At 36.7% G+C, this 20,187-nt stretch overlaps 1 protein-coding gene across 7 annotated transcripts in view; it reads right to left on the reverse strand.

The window, feature by feature from the left end:
• REV3L (REV3 like, DNA directed polymerase zeta catalytic subunit) overlaps positions 1-20,187 on the reverse strand; it is a 178,179-nt gene that overhangs the window by 119,882 nt on the left and 38,110 nt on the right. For 6 of the 7 annotated variants that reach the window (XM_029945421.1, XM_029945422.1, XM_029945420.1 and 3 more), the window contains exon 2: positions 3,461-3,650. In XM_029945421.1, the coding sequence (XP_029801281.1) occupies positions 3,461-3,650 (190 nt within the window). Of the gene's footprint in view, positions 1-2,349; positions 2,464-3,460; positions 3,651-20,187 lie in introns of those variants that run through there. The other variant, XM_029945424.1, reaches the window with a different exon arrangement.

Consider the following 20,187-nt stretch of genomic DNA (forward strand, 5'->3'; position numbering starts at 1 on the left):
CAAGCCGTATATTGGGCATAGGGCTTACTTACTTTAAAAAAAAAAAAAAAAAAAAAAGACTGGTGACTATTTAATTCACTAGGGGGGGTTGGAGATTCAGCTTTGAAATTCTTTTTAATGTTTATTATTTTTGAGAGAGAGACAAAGTGTAAGTGGAGGAGGGGCAGAGAGAGAAGGAGACACAGAGTCTGAAGCAGGCTCCTGGCTCTGAGCTGTCAGCACAGAGCCTGAGGCGGGACCTAAAACTGTGAGATCATGACCTGATTTGAAGTCAGAAACTTAACTGACTGAGCCACCCAGGCGCCCCTTGAGATTTCAACTTTGAAATGAGAATATGTATAGGAAAGTTCTTAGAAACTATTAAACATTTAAAAAGTTAGAATATAAAACTGATAGTTATCTTTAACCTAATTGTTACTATCATATGACAGATGTGAACTTTTATCTTATTTAGTCAACCAAATAGTTATTGAGCCATATCTACTGAGCACCCAACACCATACAAAGTGCTAAGGATGTAATGATGGACAAGACAAACATGGTCCTTTTTCTCGTGGTGTTTACATGCTGGTGGGATAAATACGTAAAAAGTAATCAAAAAATTAAAATAGCTGCCAACTATATTAAGTGCTAAAGGAAACAAGAATAGGCAGAGATACAGAATAATAGTAATGACAACGTATTTTTTTAATGTTTTTTAAATTTATTTTTTATTTTTTTGTTTAATTTTTTGAGAGACAGAGAGAGACAATGCAAGCAGGGGCAGGTCAGAGAGAGAGGGAGACACAGAATCTGAAGCAGGCTCCAGGCTCTGAGCTAGCTGTCAGTACAGAGCCCCAACGCAGGGCTTGAACTCACGAACCTCGAGATCATGACCTGGGCCGAAGCTGGACGCTTAACCGCCTGAGCCACCCAGGCGCCCCTAAATTTAATTTAGGGTAAAGGCAGGGTAGAGGTAGTGAGAGAGGGGGACCAGAGGATCTGAAATGGGCTTTGCACTGACAGCAGTGAACCTGATGTAGGGTTCAAACTCACAAACTGTGAGATCAGGACCTCAGCCAAAGTTGGATGCTCAACTGAATGAGCCATCCAGGTGCCCCATCTATTTTAAGTAGGGAAGTCAGAGAAAACTCTGGAGAAGTGAGGGACATGAAAGATTGGAGAAGGGTAGAGCACTCAAGGAGAGCAAACTGCATGCATGAAGGTGGGAAAGAGCTCAACACATCAAAGGCGCTGAAAGAAGACCCATGTTTCAAGATGGAATGTAGTAAACAAAATTACAGTGGTAGGCAGGGGTCAGATGACAAAGGCTGTGGTTAGAAGCTTCAATTTATTCTATGAACAATATGAAGCCACTCAAGGATTTTAAATGATTTTAAAAGGATCCAGTTTATAGAAGAAGAAGAATACTTTTGGAGCTCTGGAACAAGACAAAAAGAGAAGGAAATTCAATTAAAAGGCTACTGTGGTGGTCCAGAGGAAAGCCTATATTAAGGTGGAAAAAGTAGACTGATTTAAGATGTATTTAATATAAACTATCAAACTCAAAATATTCTCCTGTAAGCTCCAAATCTTTCCTGCCAGCCTGTTCTACCTGCGCCTTCCTTACTCACAATTTTACAGTCATCTTTGACTCCTGTCATAACCTTCATCCAATCAGACACCAAAGCTCATAGAGTCAACTCTCAGAATAGATCCAGAAGCTGACCATGGCTCAGTACTCCCACTACTCCCCAAGTGCAAGCGACTGTATCTTCTCATTTAATCCAGATTAATGAAAGAGTCTTAATATTCTCTCCTGCTTCTGCCCCATCCCCAGATGATCTACTACTCTTCACATAACTGCTTAAGTAATCCTATCAAGTTTAAGTTAGAATGTGGCTACTCATATTTCTGCAAAAAACTCAGAGTAAAAGCCAGAGTCCTCAGAACAGCCTAATGCAGTGTTTCTCAAATTTTAGTATGCATCAGAATCATTACAAAGGCTTATTAAAACATGAATTGCTGGTCCTCACCACCAGAGTTCCTGATTCATTAGGTCTAGGGTGGGACCCAAGAATATATTTTAAGTTCTCAGGTATGTTAATCTGAGTCCTCCGAAAAGTAGATGCCAATACGTGCAAGAAATTTATTAGAGGAACACCTGAGAGAGAAAATGAAGAGGACCCAAGAGAGGCTGGAACAGCCACCACACATAGGTAACATCTGATCCCAAGTGAAAGAGAGAGGGAAAGAGGGAAGATCGGTAGAAAGGTCTTCTATTGCAGTATGATTCTAAACAAAGTGCAGAAAGGCTTTCAGAAAGTTCTCAAGTGTTTCCCAGGTACAGGCCTGCGCTAGTATCCTTACCAGGCTTAGCCACTGGCTGGGAGTAGCTTATGGAAAGCAGCTGCAGTTCATATGGAATGATAGATTTCAGTGCAGTAGTGCGGCCACTGTTCAACTATGCTCCTTATATTTGGAGATCTGACAGGTACATTCTCATAGCTTTCAAACCAGGTAAAGCTGATGTTGGTGATCCTGGAAACGATACTTTAAGAACCACTGGCCAACATGATCTCCATCCATTAATCTCTCTCTCACCTCATTTTGTCCTACTCTCTTTTCCCTCCATTCTAGCCACCAGGCCTCTATGTTGTTCCTACTCCCTCACCTTCTTCAAGTCTTTGCTCAAGTCTATTTACCTTGTCAGTAACACCTTCCCTGATAACCTATATAAAACCGCCATTTCTCTACCCTAGTACTGATCTTTCTTATCCTTTTCTACATCTTTATTCTATAGCATTGTCATATTAATAAATGAATAAATTTATTTCATGTTACATTAACTGGTTATTTTCTATTTCCCATTACTAGAATGTAATCTCCATGCGGGCTTTGTTTTGGGATCTTTGTTTTGTTCACCCATATATCCCAAGCACCTAAAACAGTGCCTAATACATGAAAGGTACTCAATAAGTATTTGATGAATAAATTACATGAATTTCTACAGGTCTAAGAAGTGGAGAAATGTTAAAGGTTAAAACAAAAACCACTGTTAACCATTTATCTTTCACTGCAATAAAAAATTTACTTTATAAAGTTATGGCATAGGGGTGCCTGGGTGGTTCAGTCAGTTAAGCATCTGACTTCAGCTCAGGTCACGGTCTCATGGTTTGTGAGTTCGAGCCCCACATCGAGCTCTGTGCTGACAGCTCAGAGCCTGGAGCTGCTTCCAATTCTGTGTTTCCCTCTCTCTCTGCCCCTCCACTGCTCGCACACGAGCTTGTACACACTCTGTCTCTCTCTCAAAAATAAACATTAATACAATTTATTTTGTTACAACATAAAATTTGCCCCACTCCCATTAGATAAGAAGTAAAAGAAAAATAAACCATATCATTAAGTCAAATAGGTTTTCTTTTACTTAGCACTAGAAACATAGACGAAGAAATTTAAAAAGATGTTAACATATACTTACATTCCTGATACTAATGACACTTTGAACACGTGCTGAGCAGTGGAAGATGGATTGCCTAAAGCCACATTAAGTGCTCTGTCGATACTGAATGCCATCTGAGAAAGATAGCTTTCTGGCTGCTGTCCATAACCATCGTATGGCACATAGAGGTAAGGAAAGATGCCATGTAGATGAAGACATGTCTTCTGACCTAAAATGTAACACATTATAAAGTTTAGCCTTGACATGCATTTAAAAATTTTAACATTACACAGCACAGAAGTCAAGTCATTTCAATATTCAACGCAACTTACCTTGGATAACAATTGAAGAAAATTAACCTATAATCAAAGCCACCTATTTCTTACATGTTACACCTACATTTTACAACAGAACATTTAGAAGCATTTTATAAACATAAACATTTTAGTTTGATTTAAATAGTTTTGCCGAAAATATGTTTGAATATTTTACCCTCACAATCTAACTAGTTTTATATGCTTCACTGAATTGCCCTATAATAATACCACTCAGCACAGTGTTACGAAGCTTATAAAAAGTCACTGAAAGTTCATTAAATAAATGAATATCCGTCTTGGCATAAATGTTTTCAAACAAGAGACTTCCCTGAGACAGAATGCTCTGAACACATGCTGTTCAGAAGATAAAAGCAGTTCCAGTATGTGGAACTTTGCTATAAGGGTGGAGAGGGGAATTTAGGATGGGTAAAAATGAATTTTACCACTAGAAAACAAAACCAAAAAAGACAAAATCATTCATCTGTAATAGACTTCTGGATATCTAAATTGCACATCTGGTGGACAGAGGTAGACACAATGAGAGGTGAAATAACACAAGCATGTGGCTTCCCAGGCAAGGTGCAGAGCGGGTAAATGGTGCTGACCTGCCAACAGAAAATCCAGCACAGCCATGATAAAGAAAGTAATGTGAGTAACAACCCACAAAAGAAGTGCCACAGAAACAGTAATGTACCCATGACGAGGCTAAGTAACAACAGCAGCAACAAAAAACAGATGCAACATTACTCTCATGAATCTGGCAGGGCTGTACAGAAGTGGCTCCTACCCTCAGAACGCTGTCCCTAGTTCCCACTGGGTACTTGTCTATTTCAACAGAGAGACTGGCAGTGATGGAAGAACATACCCATTTCTCTCACGCTGTCACTCACTATCACTGTGCTGCCCTGCAGACACAAGCCCTGACTTCCCCACCCCTCACCCGACTCTGCTTCACTAGGATTCTTGGTAGGAAAGTAACTATTTGTTTTCTTACTGTTTCCTATTTATAATTCAGAATAACATATATGAAGTACCCAGAAAATAGTTCTATATTTTGTTGATATGTTGTATTTCACACTTTCTATAGTGATAACATCAGCTATTTTATTTTTAAGGCACAGCTATAACAGAATAAACAAATAAATCTGGAACAGTTATTACATACAGCATAGCAAAACTGGAAAGAACAATTACACTACACAATGGAATAAGATCTATAGCCTCATAAGTTTGGTGTTCAAATTTCAACTACCAACTTTCACACTTTTGAAGAATTACAAATTGTGCTGCTGTCAGACCAGTTTCTATTTTTAGCAGCAGTTATGCTGCTTAATTTAATCGCAAAAGAATGGAAGAAAAACTTTCTGTTAAAAGCAAATTCATTGACTATTTTGTTTCATTTCAAACATGGTACTATTTCCTAAATATTGCAGTTTTTTAATTCTTTAAATAGAAAAAAATCAAATTGTAATTATGAGTCTTTAAAAACATATTTAACTAAATTACTGATGATCTACTTGAATGCTTTTTAACCATCTCATGAAAAACATTATAACCATTACCATTCAAGATATAAACCTCTATTTGGTTAAGAGAAGTGGCATATTAAACCACGGGGATAAGGAAGGTGGGAGACAGAGAAGTATCCTGTTCTAAGCTGACAAATCTAAGACCAGTGGTTACAGAATTAGTGTAATAGTGTATTTTACAAACAATTTTCTAAGCTCCTAAATTGTTAATTTTACAATCCCTATATCTCAATAATGGAAATTTACATACATTTTATAAGAAATGATTATAAAATCTGATTTCCTACCAAGTTTGTTTTAGGTAGGATGTTCAAAGTTCATAGAATTTCTTTAATTGCCACTTTTCCATATCCTGTGAAGTAGAGGCCAAAAGAATTATCTATTTACAGGCTTTAAAACTTTGGTGTGTGATTTAGGAAAAAAGCAGAAATGATTCACTCAGCAGGCACTGAACTAAGTGCCTTACATATATTTACTTCTAAAACATACAATAACCTTACAAGTATCACAAAGGTTAATTTTCCCCAAATCACATACCTATTTAAGGTAACTGAATCAAAATTTAAAAGCAGATCAACAAAATCTAAAATCAGTGCTCTTTTCATTTAACCATACTGGCTTGATTTTTTAAAAAGTTAATGTTGGCTCCCTTAACTCCCAAGCTCTTATTTTGTAATGTAAACACCTGTTTCCTTATCTGACTCTCCCATTGAAAATCCTTTGGAGCTGGTGCTGTATTTGAAAGATCATAATATCCCCAAGACCCAGCACAGAACACGTAATATGTGCTTAATAAATATTAAATCAATGAACAAACCCTCAGCAAAATAGATTTATTGTAGAAAGGAATGATAAAAGCCTTGAGTATCTGAAAAAAAAAAAAAAAAAACGAATCCATGAAAACAGAGGGACTTTGATACAACTAAGGATTACAGAGTTACAGGGGGACATGGGTGTTGGGATGAGTCCTCAGCTTACTACACTTTCCTGCGCTGAATAACCCAATGTCTCATGCTACACTGTAATCACTACATCAACATAGGTATATCCTCCTCTTTCCCCAGAAGCTAGGGATTACTCAGCACCTTACCACTCTTGCTCAAGAACAACTTCCTAAGAACAACCACAGCACAAAGAATTCTTGGCATTGCACTGATGGCTCTAATATAGAATGAGTATCACAGAAAAGAAAATGAGGAGAAACAAGATAAAATAAGCACAAAAAGTTAAGCAAGGAAAAATAAATGTGTAAAAATAAATGTGTGAGTCAATTTCTTTTTGAAAACAGTATGTCTTTTTATTATTGTAAAATTGGTAGTTCTGTAATTGTATTACTTTATCTTGATAAGGCAGAGACCACTTCTATAGATTTCCCTCCATCAGCTCTACCCCACACAAATGTGTGGGGCCACACACACACACACACACACACACACACACACACACACACACGTGTAAAGTCCCTTGGAGATAAAACTATTCTACCCCACCCCCATCAGTTAGGATTAGATTCAGCTATGAGAAAACAGCCTAATATCAGTGCCTCCAGCATTCAATTACTGGCCTCTCCCTCATAAGTCTAGAGGTAGACAGCTGGTACTAGGCACTCAGGATTTTTCAACACCTAGTTAGTTGCTGAAGTTAGTTAGTTAAGAACTTGCAACTTCAGACGAGATCAGGCACATTCAGAGTGGTATGGCCATAGACAAAAATTTGCAACAATACAGAGGCCTTTTCACTATACTCTAAAGAGCTCCATACACAGGATTCTTTTAAGAATGTTTTTATAAAATTAGTGAAAGCTAGGCTATTGTGAAACCTTGTTAAATGATTTGGAATTCTTAAACTGTTTAAAGTATTAGCTATCTCTAAGTTATATGTGAATCCAAAGAAAGCAAGCAACAGGCATTCTTTATATCTCTAATTTCTGAATGTCCCCTCTTATTGTCATGTCAAACTGAATTAAGGCAGCAAACTCAGCAGGAATAAAGACTACCATTAGGAGAATAAGCCTATATATACAGGTCTCAAAATTTTTTTTTTAAGTTTGGACTTTGCAATTTGACTGATGTTGCATAATTCAGAAACTGCAATAAAAGATGTTTCTTTCAGGAAAGCTCCACAGAAACTTGTCACAGCATAACTGCTGGCTTTTAGACACCATGGCAAAACTGGAGTTGACTACCTTCCAGCTCTGTGTTAGCAGGGCTTCTATAACAAAGGTAGGTATCCCTATAACAACCAGTACTTGGGTACTGCGAATCTAATCTTTTACAGAACTTAGAAGTACACCAAATATTAAGTCCTCTGTATGCCAACATTTCTAATGTCACTTTCCCACATTTTCTTCTATACTTTAAGTGCCTAGATTTTGGTTTCTTAATTAAATTATGCATAAAATCTTAGTTTTATCCATAGCAAAATTACCTATATTTTTTTGTAGATCCATTTTTGATAAACAGAAAAACTAACATGTACTTTTCACTAATTCTGAGGTCTACAATTGTTTTTTCCTATAAAGTGGGAAATATTTTAGACTTTATGGGCCATACTGTGTCTGATATAACTCTTAACTCTGCCACTGTAGCCTGACAGCAGCCACAGACAATAGTACACAAGTGAATGCACATGGCTGTGTTGGAACAACAAAATTTTATTTACGAAAACAGGCAGCGAGAGGGATTTGGTCCATGGTTAGTAGTTTACCAATCCCTGCCCCAACTGATTAGACTTCATCACCAGAACAGAAAAGCTTATGTTTTCTCTTTTCTTTATAAAACAAGCTGAGACTGGTCACCATAATCAAAATCACGCTGGCCTAAGAGTATCCCAGGAGACTGAGTAAGAAATGCTTATCTCCCAAACCTCAACCTTAATATACACAACATTTTAAACAAAACTCTACAAAGCCATCAAACAGAAAAGCTTGGTATGTGAACAGGAAAAGGTATATTTATGGAATTTTTCATATTTTCTTCTTGGAATATCTCTTTTTAAGTTTTATATCACTGTCATTACCTCAATCTGTTTCCCTCCAAGCGAAGTCTTTCTTTGCTTCTATCTTTCTAAAGTTTCACTCCATCTGTCTTTCCCCATTCCCACAAAGCCACAAAATGAACCAAGCAAAACTTATAGTCACAGAAAGCAAATAAATGTTGAATCACCCATCACCATCTAAGAAAAAAAATCTTAAATACTCTTAGCTCTAGAAATTACATTTTCAGGATTCATCCTAAAGAAAAATTAGGAAGGTACACAAACATTTAAATATTAAGATGCTGGGGTGACTGGGTGGCTCAGTCACAGTTGAGTGTCCGACTTCAGCTTAGGTCATGATCTCACAATTCCTGAGTCTGAGCCTCACACTGGGGTCTGTGCTACCAGTGCAGAACCTGCTTCTGATCCTCTGCCCCCTCTCTCTGTTCCCCTCCCCTGCTCACACTTTCTCTCTCATTCTCAAAAATAAATAAGCATTAAAATTTAAAAAGATATTAAAATGCTAAGACAGTATTACCAATAAGAAAAAAAAATTGAAGACAATATAAACTTCCAAATTAGGAGATTAATTATGATGTATCTACATCATAGATCTATGGCTTTCATACCAATTCCTGCTTACTGCCTGTTTTTGTAAATACAAATTTATTGGAACACACCACATCTATCTGGAATGGTCTATTGCTGCTTTGTTAACAGGTAAAGTTGAGAAGTTGCAACAGAGATCTAGCCTGCAAAGCCTAAAATATAAACTATATGGCCCTTTACAGAAAGTATGCCAACTTAGCAACAGATGGTACTGCAGTATATTTCCAGGCATGAAGAGACGTTTATGATATATTTCAGGTGATACTCAGGTTTATTTCAATTATAAAAATACATATAACACATTAAATGAGATAAGAATTAAATTATTTTCTTTTTGCTTATAGATATTTTCCAAACATACAGTTTGTGCAAGAAAAAAGGCAGAAAGAAGTCATCTACTTCTAAATGACCCAAAAATTAAAAAAAAAGAAACAACTAAGTACAATCATTAACCATACAAAGGGCATATGTATATAACTTCCTGATAAACAGTTTCTCTTCATTTTCTTTCATATGTAATTAATGCTTTGGGGTTTCACATTATTCATGCCATTTTATTTCTTCAACTGAAGTATATATGGCTTTATTTAGAATCATTGGTTTTAAGTTACCAATCCCACATTACTAACAGAATTATATCCTTCAAACACCAGATGTTTCAAAGGCCTATTTTATTTATACATTTGTCTAATATATCTTTGTATTTCCAGTGCTAAACACGATCGGTTTCCTCATTTTTTTTTAAGTTTATTTCTTTTGGAAGTGTGTGTGCATGCGCACACGAGAGGGGGCGAGGCAGAGAAGGAGAGGGGGAATACAGAATTCGACATGGCTCAAGCTCATGAACCATGAGATCATGACCTGAGCCTAAACCAAGAGCTGGACACAACTGACTGAGCCATCCAAGTGCCACTGGTTTCTTCATTCATTAAGTGTAGGCATACATTCTCTGTTCTGTAAATACCTCATGAAAGCTCAATGTTAGGTGCTAGACTATAGGCTGCTCATAACCACAGTCCCTGAACTCATGAACTTTTTACATTCTACTCAGAAATAAAGATGAGTATATAGGCAATTATAGCATGGCAATTCTATATCCAAAAGTATCTAACTCAGATTTGTGAGAATATATAAAGGCTTCCCAGAGGAAGCAACAAAAGAGCAAAGTGAGGAATGTTGCAGTATAGACAAAAATTCTGAAAGCAAATGAGAACGTACATGGTCTGGGAATAGGTAAAATGTAGTTAGGAAGTAGCATAAAGGTCAATGGAGAGAAAGGTAAACTGTGTATGTGTGTGCATGCGGGTGTGTATAGATTCTGTGACCTGTGCAGATTTGCATTTTGTAAAGTTCCGTTGTGGACACATTGTGGAAAAAAGCTAGGGACAGAACTTTAATAGGAAAATTGGTTTAGGGGGCTGTTGAAGTAATTCAAGAGAGAGAAGTCAGTAGAGATGGAGAAAACCTCAAGAAGGATTTAGGGCACAGAATTTAGAAGTAAACTGACTGGAATTTGGGAGTAGGGTAAAAGAGAAAGAATCAAGAGAAGGCAAGTTTTTGGTTTAGCCAACTGGACAGATGTGACTTTCAAAGAAAACTACGAAAGAAGAGTAGGCTGATTTCTATTTTGAATTTGTGGACTTTTACATGTTCACAGAATTTCCAAATAGAGATTTACATTAAACACAATTAGGTACACAGATGAAGAGCTTAGAGAGATCTGGGCTAAAGAAGAAGATAGATTCGGGAGTTTGAATAATAGATGGGTAAAAAATGCTCAGGAGAATACATAGACAAGAGAAGGAGCATGGATCAGAAACTTGAGGAATACTAATATTTAAGGGAGGAATAAAGGATTTCAGTTTATGTGGGATATGAGAGAATGAGCCTCTGAGAGGGCTGCCAGGAAGGTATACTAGCCATGGAACCAGAGGGCCCATTAGAAATGTATAAGGGAAACATAAGCCATGATGGGCTGGATCACAGACTTGAAGCAGATACAGATAAAAGTATACAGAAATGACAAGAGATATTTCCAGAATGACAGAGGAAGAACCTTGAAAAATCCACTCTCCTCCATAAACGCAACAGGAACACTGGCAAATTCTGTCAAAATCAACTTTTTTCAGCCCTTTGTAAATCAACTAAAAGGCTTGAGACAATCCAAGGAGTGTTTATTCAAGAAAACCAGTGGAATCTTAGCAAGAAGAGCAAGCTTTGTGGTGTTCTCACTTTCCCTAATAGTCCAATCCCCTCCCCTCCCCAGCTCCAGAGCAGCCTTGAAAACCAAAGCCTCTCAACTACAGTAGAATCGAGAACAAAATAGATTTGTAGTTCCCCCAAAGGCTGATCACCAGAAAACTGTCACTATTTGACCTGCCTGGCGCCGCTCACTGAAAACCTCCATTCTCAGGACTTGTCTTTATTTGATCAGACTCAGAGCTCACTCCATGTGTACAGACATTTCCATCTGCAACATATTTGTGAAAACAATCAGAAGCAATTGTTTAACATTACTTGTCTGAGGGAGTTTTACCAGTTGTAGCTAACAAGAGGCTAAACAAAAAACTTAAGAGGAAAACTGAGGACTGACATAGTCCTGGGAATTCATAAGGCTATGCATGGATGTGTGGAGCTATGCTCAGGAAGAGCTGACCAGGCCCTAACCTTTCAACACTGTCTGACCTTGAGGCTCTGCACCAACAGACATGCATATAGAGCTCTTTAACAAAAGCTGGAAGGAGATCTATTGGCCCAAGACATTTAAAGGAATTTCTGACCAATAAGTTAGCTGAAAAGGGACTTCAAAGAACAGAGACTGTACGGAATTAACTCAGGAAAGTCACTAAGGAAACAAGTAACATCACCAAAACAGAGCAAAAACAAATCATGGGTTAGGGAGGAATATGACTTCCTTAACTGTCATATTGCTCAAAATGTCTAGTTTCAACATAAGACATACAAAGAAAAAGAGAAGCATGGCCCACACACAGGGGAAAAAGGAAGTCAACAGAAACTGTCCCTGAAGAAGCCCAGATCTTACTAGACAAAGACTTTAAACCAGCTATTAAAAATATTTCAAAGAAAAAAACGAGATCATGTATACAGAATTATAGGAATGTTTGAGAATCATGATTTACCTAATAGAAAATATAAATGAATAGAAAGAACTTATAAAAGAGAATCAGATAGAAATTTTGATGTTGAAAAGTACAGTAGAAATGAAAATTATACTAAAGAGGGTCAAGAACATATTTGAACTGGCAGAAGAATCCATGAACTTGAAGATAGGTTAGCTAATTTGAGGAACAAAAAAGAAAAAGAATGGCAAAATATTAACAGAGCCTCAGAGATCTATGGGATTCCATCAAAGATACCAACATAGGGGCGCCTGGGTGGCTCAGTTGGTTAAGCGTCCAGCTTCGGCTCAGTCAGGTCATAATCTCATGGTTCGTGGGTTCGAGCCCCGTGTCAGGCTCTGTTCTGACTGCTAGCTCAGAGCCTGGAGCCTGTCTTCAGATCCTGTGACTACTTCTCTCTCTGACCCTCCCCTGCTCACGCTCTCTCTCTCTCTCTCTCTCAAAAATAAATAAAAACATTTAAAAAATTTAAAAAAAAAGTGACATTCTAAAAAAAGATACCAACATATACATAATATGAGCTTTAGCAGAAGAGAGAAAGAAAAGGATGAAAAGAATATTTGAAAAAAGAATGGCAAAAAATTCCTAAATTTGGGAATGTATGGAAAACATTAATCTGCATATCTAAGAAGCTGTATAATTGCATGCAGGAGAAACTCAGAGATCCATGCCAAGATATATCATAACCAAACTGCTTAAAGACAAAGAGAAAATCTTGAACATGGCAAAAGAGGGGCACCTGGGTGGCTCAGTCAGTTAAGAATCAGGCTTTGGCTCAGGCCATGGTCTCATGGTTTGTGAGTTCGAGCCCCACATCTGCATTGTCAGTGCAGAGCCCGCTTGGAATTCTCTCTCTCTCTCTGTCCCTCCACCCCTCAAAATAAATAAATAAACTTAAAAAAAATTGGCAAAAGAAAAGCAATTCGGCATGTACAAAATGTCCTCAATAAGATTAAGAGCTAACTTCTCATTAGAAACCATGGAAGCCAGTGGGATAACAGGGTCAAAGCGATGAAAGAAAAAGACTATTAACCAAAAATTCTTTAACTAGCAAAACTACTATGTGAAAACAAAGCAGAACCTGGGTGAGGTGGGAAGGAAGAAGAAATCAAGACACTCCCAACTAAGTGAAAATTAAGAGAACTTGTCACTAGCAAACCTGACCTGCAAAAAAAATATTAAAGGGAATTTCATTTCAGGCTAAAATGAAAAGATAATAGGCAGTAACTTAAATGCATACTAAGCAATAAAGAGTACCAATAAAGGTAATTACATAGGCAAACAAAAAATATAATAAACACTTACTATAAAATTGTGTTGACAGGTTCATAATGTGAAATATGTATGAATGATATTATAATGGAGCAAAATTTTCATATACTACAGGTATACTGATATTGTGGGTTTAGTTCCAGACCACTGCAATAAAGCAAATAATGTAATAAAGTGAGTCAAATGAATTTTTTGGTTTCCCAGTGTATATAAAAGTTATACTTACACTATACTGTAGCCTATTAAGTGTGCAATAGCATCATGTCTGAAAACACAATGTACACACCTTAATTTAAAAAATATTTTCTTGGGGCACCTGGGTGGTTCAATTGGTTGAGCATCCAACTTCGGCTCAGGTCATGATCTCACAGTTCACAAGTTCAAACCCCACATCGGGCTCGCTACTGTCAGCACAGAGTTCACTTCAAATACTGTCACCCTCTCTCTGCTCCTCTCCTGCTTGCACTCTTTCAAAAAGTAAATATTTTAAAAATGTGTATCTTCTTGCTAAAAAATGTTAACCATCATCTGAGCTTTTAGCAAGTCAAAATCACTGATCACATATCACCATAACAAATATAATAATGAAAGTTTAAAATACAAGTTACTGAACTGTGACACAGCACAAAGTGATCAAGTGTCATTGGAAAAATGATACTGATAGACTTGCTTGAGGCAGGGTGGCCACAAACCTTCAGTTTGTGAAAAACACGGTATTGGAAAAGCACAACAAAGTGGAGTGCAATGAGATATGCCTGTACGAAAATTAAATTGGGATTAATCTAAAGTGTCTTAAATTAAGATGTTAATTGTAATACCTAGAAAAACCATAAAGAAAATAACTAAAAGAAAGAGAACGAGAGGGTGAGAGAGAAGGTGAGAGGAAGGAAGGAAGGGAAATGGAATTAAAATGCTGTACTAGAAAATATCTATTTAGTATAAAAGAAAACTGTAATGCAGGAATAAAACAACAAAAGAATGTTAAGATGCAGAGAAAACAAACAGCAAAATGGCAGATGTAAAACTACCCAGAACTAGTAAGTGACCAAGGAATACATTATATCTTGACCTACAGCTCTCAACTCAATGGGGAAGATCAATTTCCCATTTTACATTTTACATAGTACACTTTGCGTACTACCCAAAACGAAGAGAACTTATAGAAGCATCACAAGCCAAAGAAAAAACGCTAAGGACTGGAATCTTTTCTCTCAGCCATGTCTCAAACATGCTCAATATATATCCTCGTATCAATTAACATACTCCATAAAGAGAAAAATCATCACAGAAGAAAAGGTCGATGTAAAGTATCTTCTGAAGAAAATAAAAAACATGATTAGTATTTAGATAGAAAATATTTTAACTGGATCTCGTTAAGAGCCAGCTCCCTGGCTGGAAAGGAATTCTTAAAATACTTGCTATAACTTACTTGAAATAGCAAGTATTTCAAGTATATGCACCGTCTTTTACCTACAAAAGTAAGTGTATGACTTGTTTCCTCATTTATGTCTTCACAGCATTCATATAAGTGTATTATGCACTTATGTTATACATATGTTTGCAAACAGTGGAATCACACCATATATGCATTTTATTTACTTGGGTAGGAAGGGATCAAGGGGGATGGGAAGAGACTCAAGTAGAGAGACAGAGAAAGAGACAAAGTGAATGAATAGAACACTATTAAACAGTGCGATGTGCCCAGTTAATAAATTTATGATCTAGCACCATAAGATGGGGGTATACAAATCTGTTATTCCTTATTTTGTTTCAGCTCCTTTGTACTTCTAAAATGGAAGCATCTCCTATTGAAAGAGGCAACTAAGTGTGATTCCGTTTAAAAGATACATTTCAGGGGCACCTGGGTGGCTCAGTAGGTTAAGCGTCCAACTCTTGATTTTGGCTCAGGTCATGATTTCATGGTTTGTAGGACTGAGCCCCACATTGGGCTCTGCACTGACAGCACCGAGACTGCTTAAGATACTCTTTTCCCTCTCTGCCCCTCGCCTCTCAAAATAAATAAACTTAAAAAAAAATACAGTTCAGTTCTCGTAAAACATGGCCCTGATTGGGGGTCAACTATTTCAACTAGAGCTCAACTGAAAAAAAGTGGTTAGTGTCTAGTATATATATTTATTTTGAGACAGACAGGGACAGTGTGAGCAGTGCAGAGCCCAATGTGGGGCTTGATGTCACAATCCATGAGATCATGACCTGAGCTGAAATCAAGAGTCAGATGCATAGCCAAATGAAGCCACCCAGGCACCCCTGTCTGTATATAAGGAAATTTAAGCTGTTGGGCTTATTAAAAGATAGTGTCATATGATTCCTGCAATTTAAGAGACTGTCAAGGAAATTCTGCCTATAAAAGGCTATTCATACTTTTGCTTCAAAATTTAATTCCCATGTAAGATGCAACTTCACTGTTTTTGTTTCCATACCTAGAGCGTGAGTTCCTTGAACACATGTACCATGTCTTCTTATTCTTCCCACTCTCAATGCCTACCAGAGCCTAGAATACAGTGGGTATTTGATACATGTTGGATAAACATGTGTGGCTTAACAAAATATATATATATTTGGTCTTTGTGCCTAATTCTTGGCACAGAGCTCCTAAAACCCTTAGTATTTCCTGAGCGATAGAATATCTTTGGTTTTTAATAATGAACCCCTTTCTATCACAATGGAATTTATACTAATGAGGTAACTCTTGACAGGCTCTTTAGATAGCTTCAGAACAGGGGGATGGTTGCCAGAGGAATCAACCATATCATTATAGGATTGGTGTTTTCAACCCCATTTCCCACCTGCCATCTCACCTCCAGGGAGAGAAGGACTTAAGATTTAGTTCAATCATAAATAGCCAGTGATTTGATCAATCATGCCTGTGTAATGAGACTTCAATAGAAACTCTGGAACAATGAGGCTTGGGAAAGATTCCTGGTTGGTGTCCAGGACCCTTCTGAACTTTGCTCTATGTATTTCTTCATCTGGCTATTCATTTGTATACTTTATGATAAACTGTGCAAACATAGGGTTTTCCTGAGTTCCAGAAGTTACTCTAGCAATTTACTGAACCTAAGGGTTGAGGGAACCCCCAAATTTGTAATCGGCCAGGCAGAAGTACAGGTAGCCTGGGTATCTAACTGTGGCTGGCATCTGATGTGGGGGCAATCTTGTGGAACTGATCCCTTATCCTATGGGGTCTACACTAATTTCAAGTAGTGTTATAACTGAACTGAATTACAGAACATCCACAGGTGATGTCAGAGAATTGAGAAGTTGTTGTTGGAAAACCAACATAACAGGATGTCTTTCAACTAAGTCTAATAGAAAATTGGACTGCCTATATTTTTTCTCCTTACAATTTCTTTTCAAAACCTATCAAAGATATTTATAATGTTCTCCAGCCTTCCCCGATTTGCAAGGGGACTAGAAGGGATTGAATTAAGGATCAACTTTCCACAATAAACAACAGTAAACTAACCAACCATAAAATATAACAAATATTTTTATGATTAATGGGTCAAGAAATGTGATGAAATGACATCTCCAAAATTCATATGTAATTTAGTTTGCAATTATTATTATAGGAAGGAAACTAGTAATTACTTTGGCCTTCACAGTGACTGGGCACCTCAGTTTGGGCTCACATAATACGATATACCATCACATTTTTCTAAAAAGTCTAGCCTTAAAAATTAAACTGCTAACAGTGGTTTCAAGCCAGAAATCTCCAAGAAAATGTGTACCTTTCAGACTAAATGTCATAAAAATAACTAGTGTCTATTAATTTTCCTAAAAATAAAATTCTGGCTTATAAAACAAATATTGTTTTGGGGTTCCTGGCTGGCTCATTCAGGAATAGGACTCAATCTCAGGGGTGTGAGATCAAGCCCCACACTGGGCAGGGAGCCTACTTAAAAACAAAAAACATAAAAACAAATAATGTTTTAAATTGAGATGTTTCACAGCCAGTATGGTCACACATATTAATCTTTGTGATATTTCATTGAAATGTAAGTAATTCAAGGTGTTAAAGTGAAATTAATAATCTGATTAATATTTGAAAATTTGCCTCTGTTGATTTAAAACAGTATTAAGAGGGGTGCCTGGGTGGCTCAGTTGGTTGAGCATGTGATTTCGGCTCAGGTCATGATCTCATGGTTTGTGAGTTTGAGCCCTCCATTGGGCTCACTGCTGTCAGCATGGAGACTGTTTCTGATCCTCTGTTCCCCCTTCTCTCTGCCCCTCCCCAATCCATGCTGTCTCAAAAATAAACATTTGAAATAAAAAGTAAATTAAAATATAACACTATTAATACCTAATCCAGATAAACTTACTACTATCCAGTTAAATTTGTATATAAATGCTTGAATTTTCTTTCAAAGACACATAAATATTATAGGCAATTTAAATTATACAAATCTATTAAACTGCACAACCACATTATGGTAGCTGAACACCGAAGGACCTTCAAATTTTACCTATCTACAAGAAACTAAAAGGATGACACATGGAATGAGAGATTTAAAATCATGTTTGATAAGGCTTACAACTCAATAATAAAAAGACAAATAACCCAATTTTAAAACGGACAGGACAAAAGATCTGAACAGACACTTCTCCGAGAAGATATACGAATGGCCCATAAGTACATGAAAAGATGCTCAATATCAGTAGCCATCAATGAAATGCAAATCAAAACCACAATGTAATACACTTCACAACCACTGGACAGCTATAATCAAAAAGTCAATCACAAGTATTGTAGAGAAACAAGAAACCTCATATACTAGTGGTGAGAATGTTAAGTGGTGTAACTGCTTTGGAAAATAGGCTGGTAGGTCCTCAAAAGATTAAACAAAGTTATCATATGACCAGCAATTCTATTCCTACATATATATAGAGCTCAAGATAAATGAAAATATACAGCCACACAAAAACTTGTACATGAATGCTCATAGTAGCAGTTTTCATAATAGCCAAAAGGTGGTAATAGCCCAAATGTCCATCAACATGGGAACATGCTGGGCTACATGTGGGCTACATGTGGAACGTCTGTACAATGATTTACTCTGCCATTTTAATGGAATAAAGTACTAATAGATGGTATAACATGGATGATTATGCAAATTTATAAACTGTATATAAATACAACTCTTACATAATTTTTTAACCTATCCATACTCATGGTTTGTTTGGTTGTTGGGTTTTTTTTTTTTTTGAGGTCTCTAATAAGAAGACCTAATTTTGAATATACCATTAGTCAATGCATACATTAAAATGAATTATTGGATTTGCATCATAGAAATTATAAATATATTGAGAGATGAACATTAGCCACTAAAACAACTTATATATCTTTATTTCCATTTAATGATGCACTAAGTGTACTATTTTAAACTTTCAATCACATTAAGATATGTTGTCAAATTACAGAGAGATGTTCTACTTAAAGTGATCATTACCAAAAACATATAAAAAATTAAAGATGAAGAACTGTCAATGTAAGAAAGTTGTTTCAGACAGTAAAACTTTCAGACTTCACTTAATACTACTAAACTACTGAACATACTTAATATTTGCTCTGTCAAAGGTAGAAGTAGCATAGCCTCTGCCCATCCTTCAAACTCCACCCCCTCCCCAAACATCACACAACTGTGTATATGAATTAAATGAAGTTTTCTTAGGACTACATTTAGTTACCTAACAGTACCAGACTGATATGGCCAATTAGTTCTACTAAACATAAAAATGGTTACATGGGGGCCTGAATAACATAGTTATTAATCATGAAAATTAGAATTCCAAAATGTACAAAAACACTACCACACTTATCAAACACAATGCAAACCAGAAGTCAGTGGAGCACCATCTTTAAAGTATTAAAAGAAAAATGGAATTATTTTAGTGGTTGCTTTACAATTTATAATATACATTTACTCTAATCTACATCCATTGTCAAGTAACATTATACTGCCTTTCATGGGTAGTGCTTTAAATACTATTCCAAATTCCTCTCTCCTGTCCCTTATAACATTGCTAATTTCACATACCTATAAGCTATAATCACCCAATACATTGTTCCTATTATTTTAAAGTTATCTATTACATCAATTAAGAATAAGAAAACAGGGGTGCCTGGGTGGCTCAGTAGGATAAGCAGCCGACTTTGGCTCAGGTCATGACCTCACAGTTTGTGAGTTCAAGCCCCACATCAGGCTCTGTGCTGACAGCTCAGAGCCTGAAGCCTGCTTCAGATTCTGTCTCTCCCTTTCTCTCTGCCCCTCCTCCATCCACACTCCGTGTCTGTCTGTCTGTCTCTCAAAAAGAAAATAAACATTAAAAAATTTACAAAAAAGAGTAAGAAAAAAGGTTTTATTTGACCTTCATTTATTCTCTACCTTTCCTTTTCTCTGAAGAATTTAACATTTCTTGCAAGGCAAGGCAACAGTTCTTATTGGCAATAGATGTCTTCAATTTCTGTCTGAGAAACTTTCTAGTTTCCCTTCACATTTGAAAGATAATTTCAATGTATATAGAATTCTACATTGGTTTTTTTCTTTCAACACTAAACCTTTCACTCTTTTCTCTTCTTGCTTGTATGGTTTGTGAAGAGAAGTCCAATGTAATCCCTAACCTTCCTGTGTAGGTAAGCGGTTTCTTCCCCCCTCTGGCTTCCTTCAAGATTTTCTCCTGGTCTTTGGTTTTCTGCAGTTTGTATATGATATATCTAGGTGTAGATTTGGTAGTTGTTACATTTGATGTCCTCTGAGCTTCCTGGATTGGTAGTTTGGAGTCTGTCATTCATTTTGGAAAATTCTCAGCCATTATTTACTTCAAATATTTCTTTTGCTCCTTCCTCTCTTTCTGATAAGCCAGCCCATCAAAGGCATTCTTCACTTGTTACAGTGCTTTTG

The sequence above is a fragment of the Suricata suricatta genome, chromosome 7, assembly GCF_006229205.1.
Source record: "Suricata suricatta isolate VVHF042 chromosome 7, meerkat_22Aug2017_6uvM2_HiC, whole genome shotgun sequence".
In the NCBI taxonomy this organism is placed as follows: Eukaryota; Metazoa; Chordata; class Mammalia; order Carnivora; family Herpestidae; genus Suricata; species Suricata suricatta.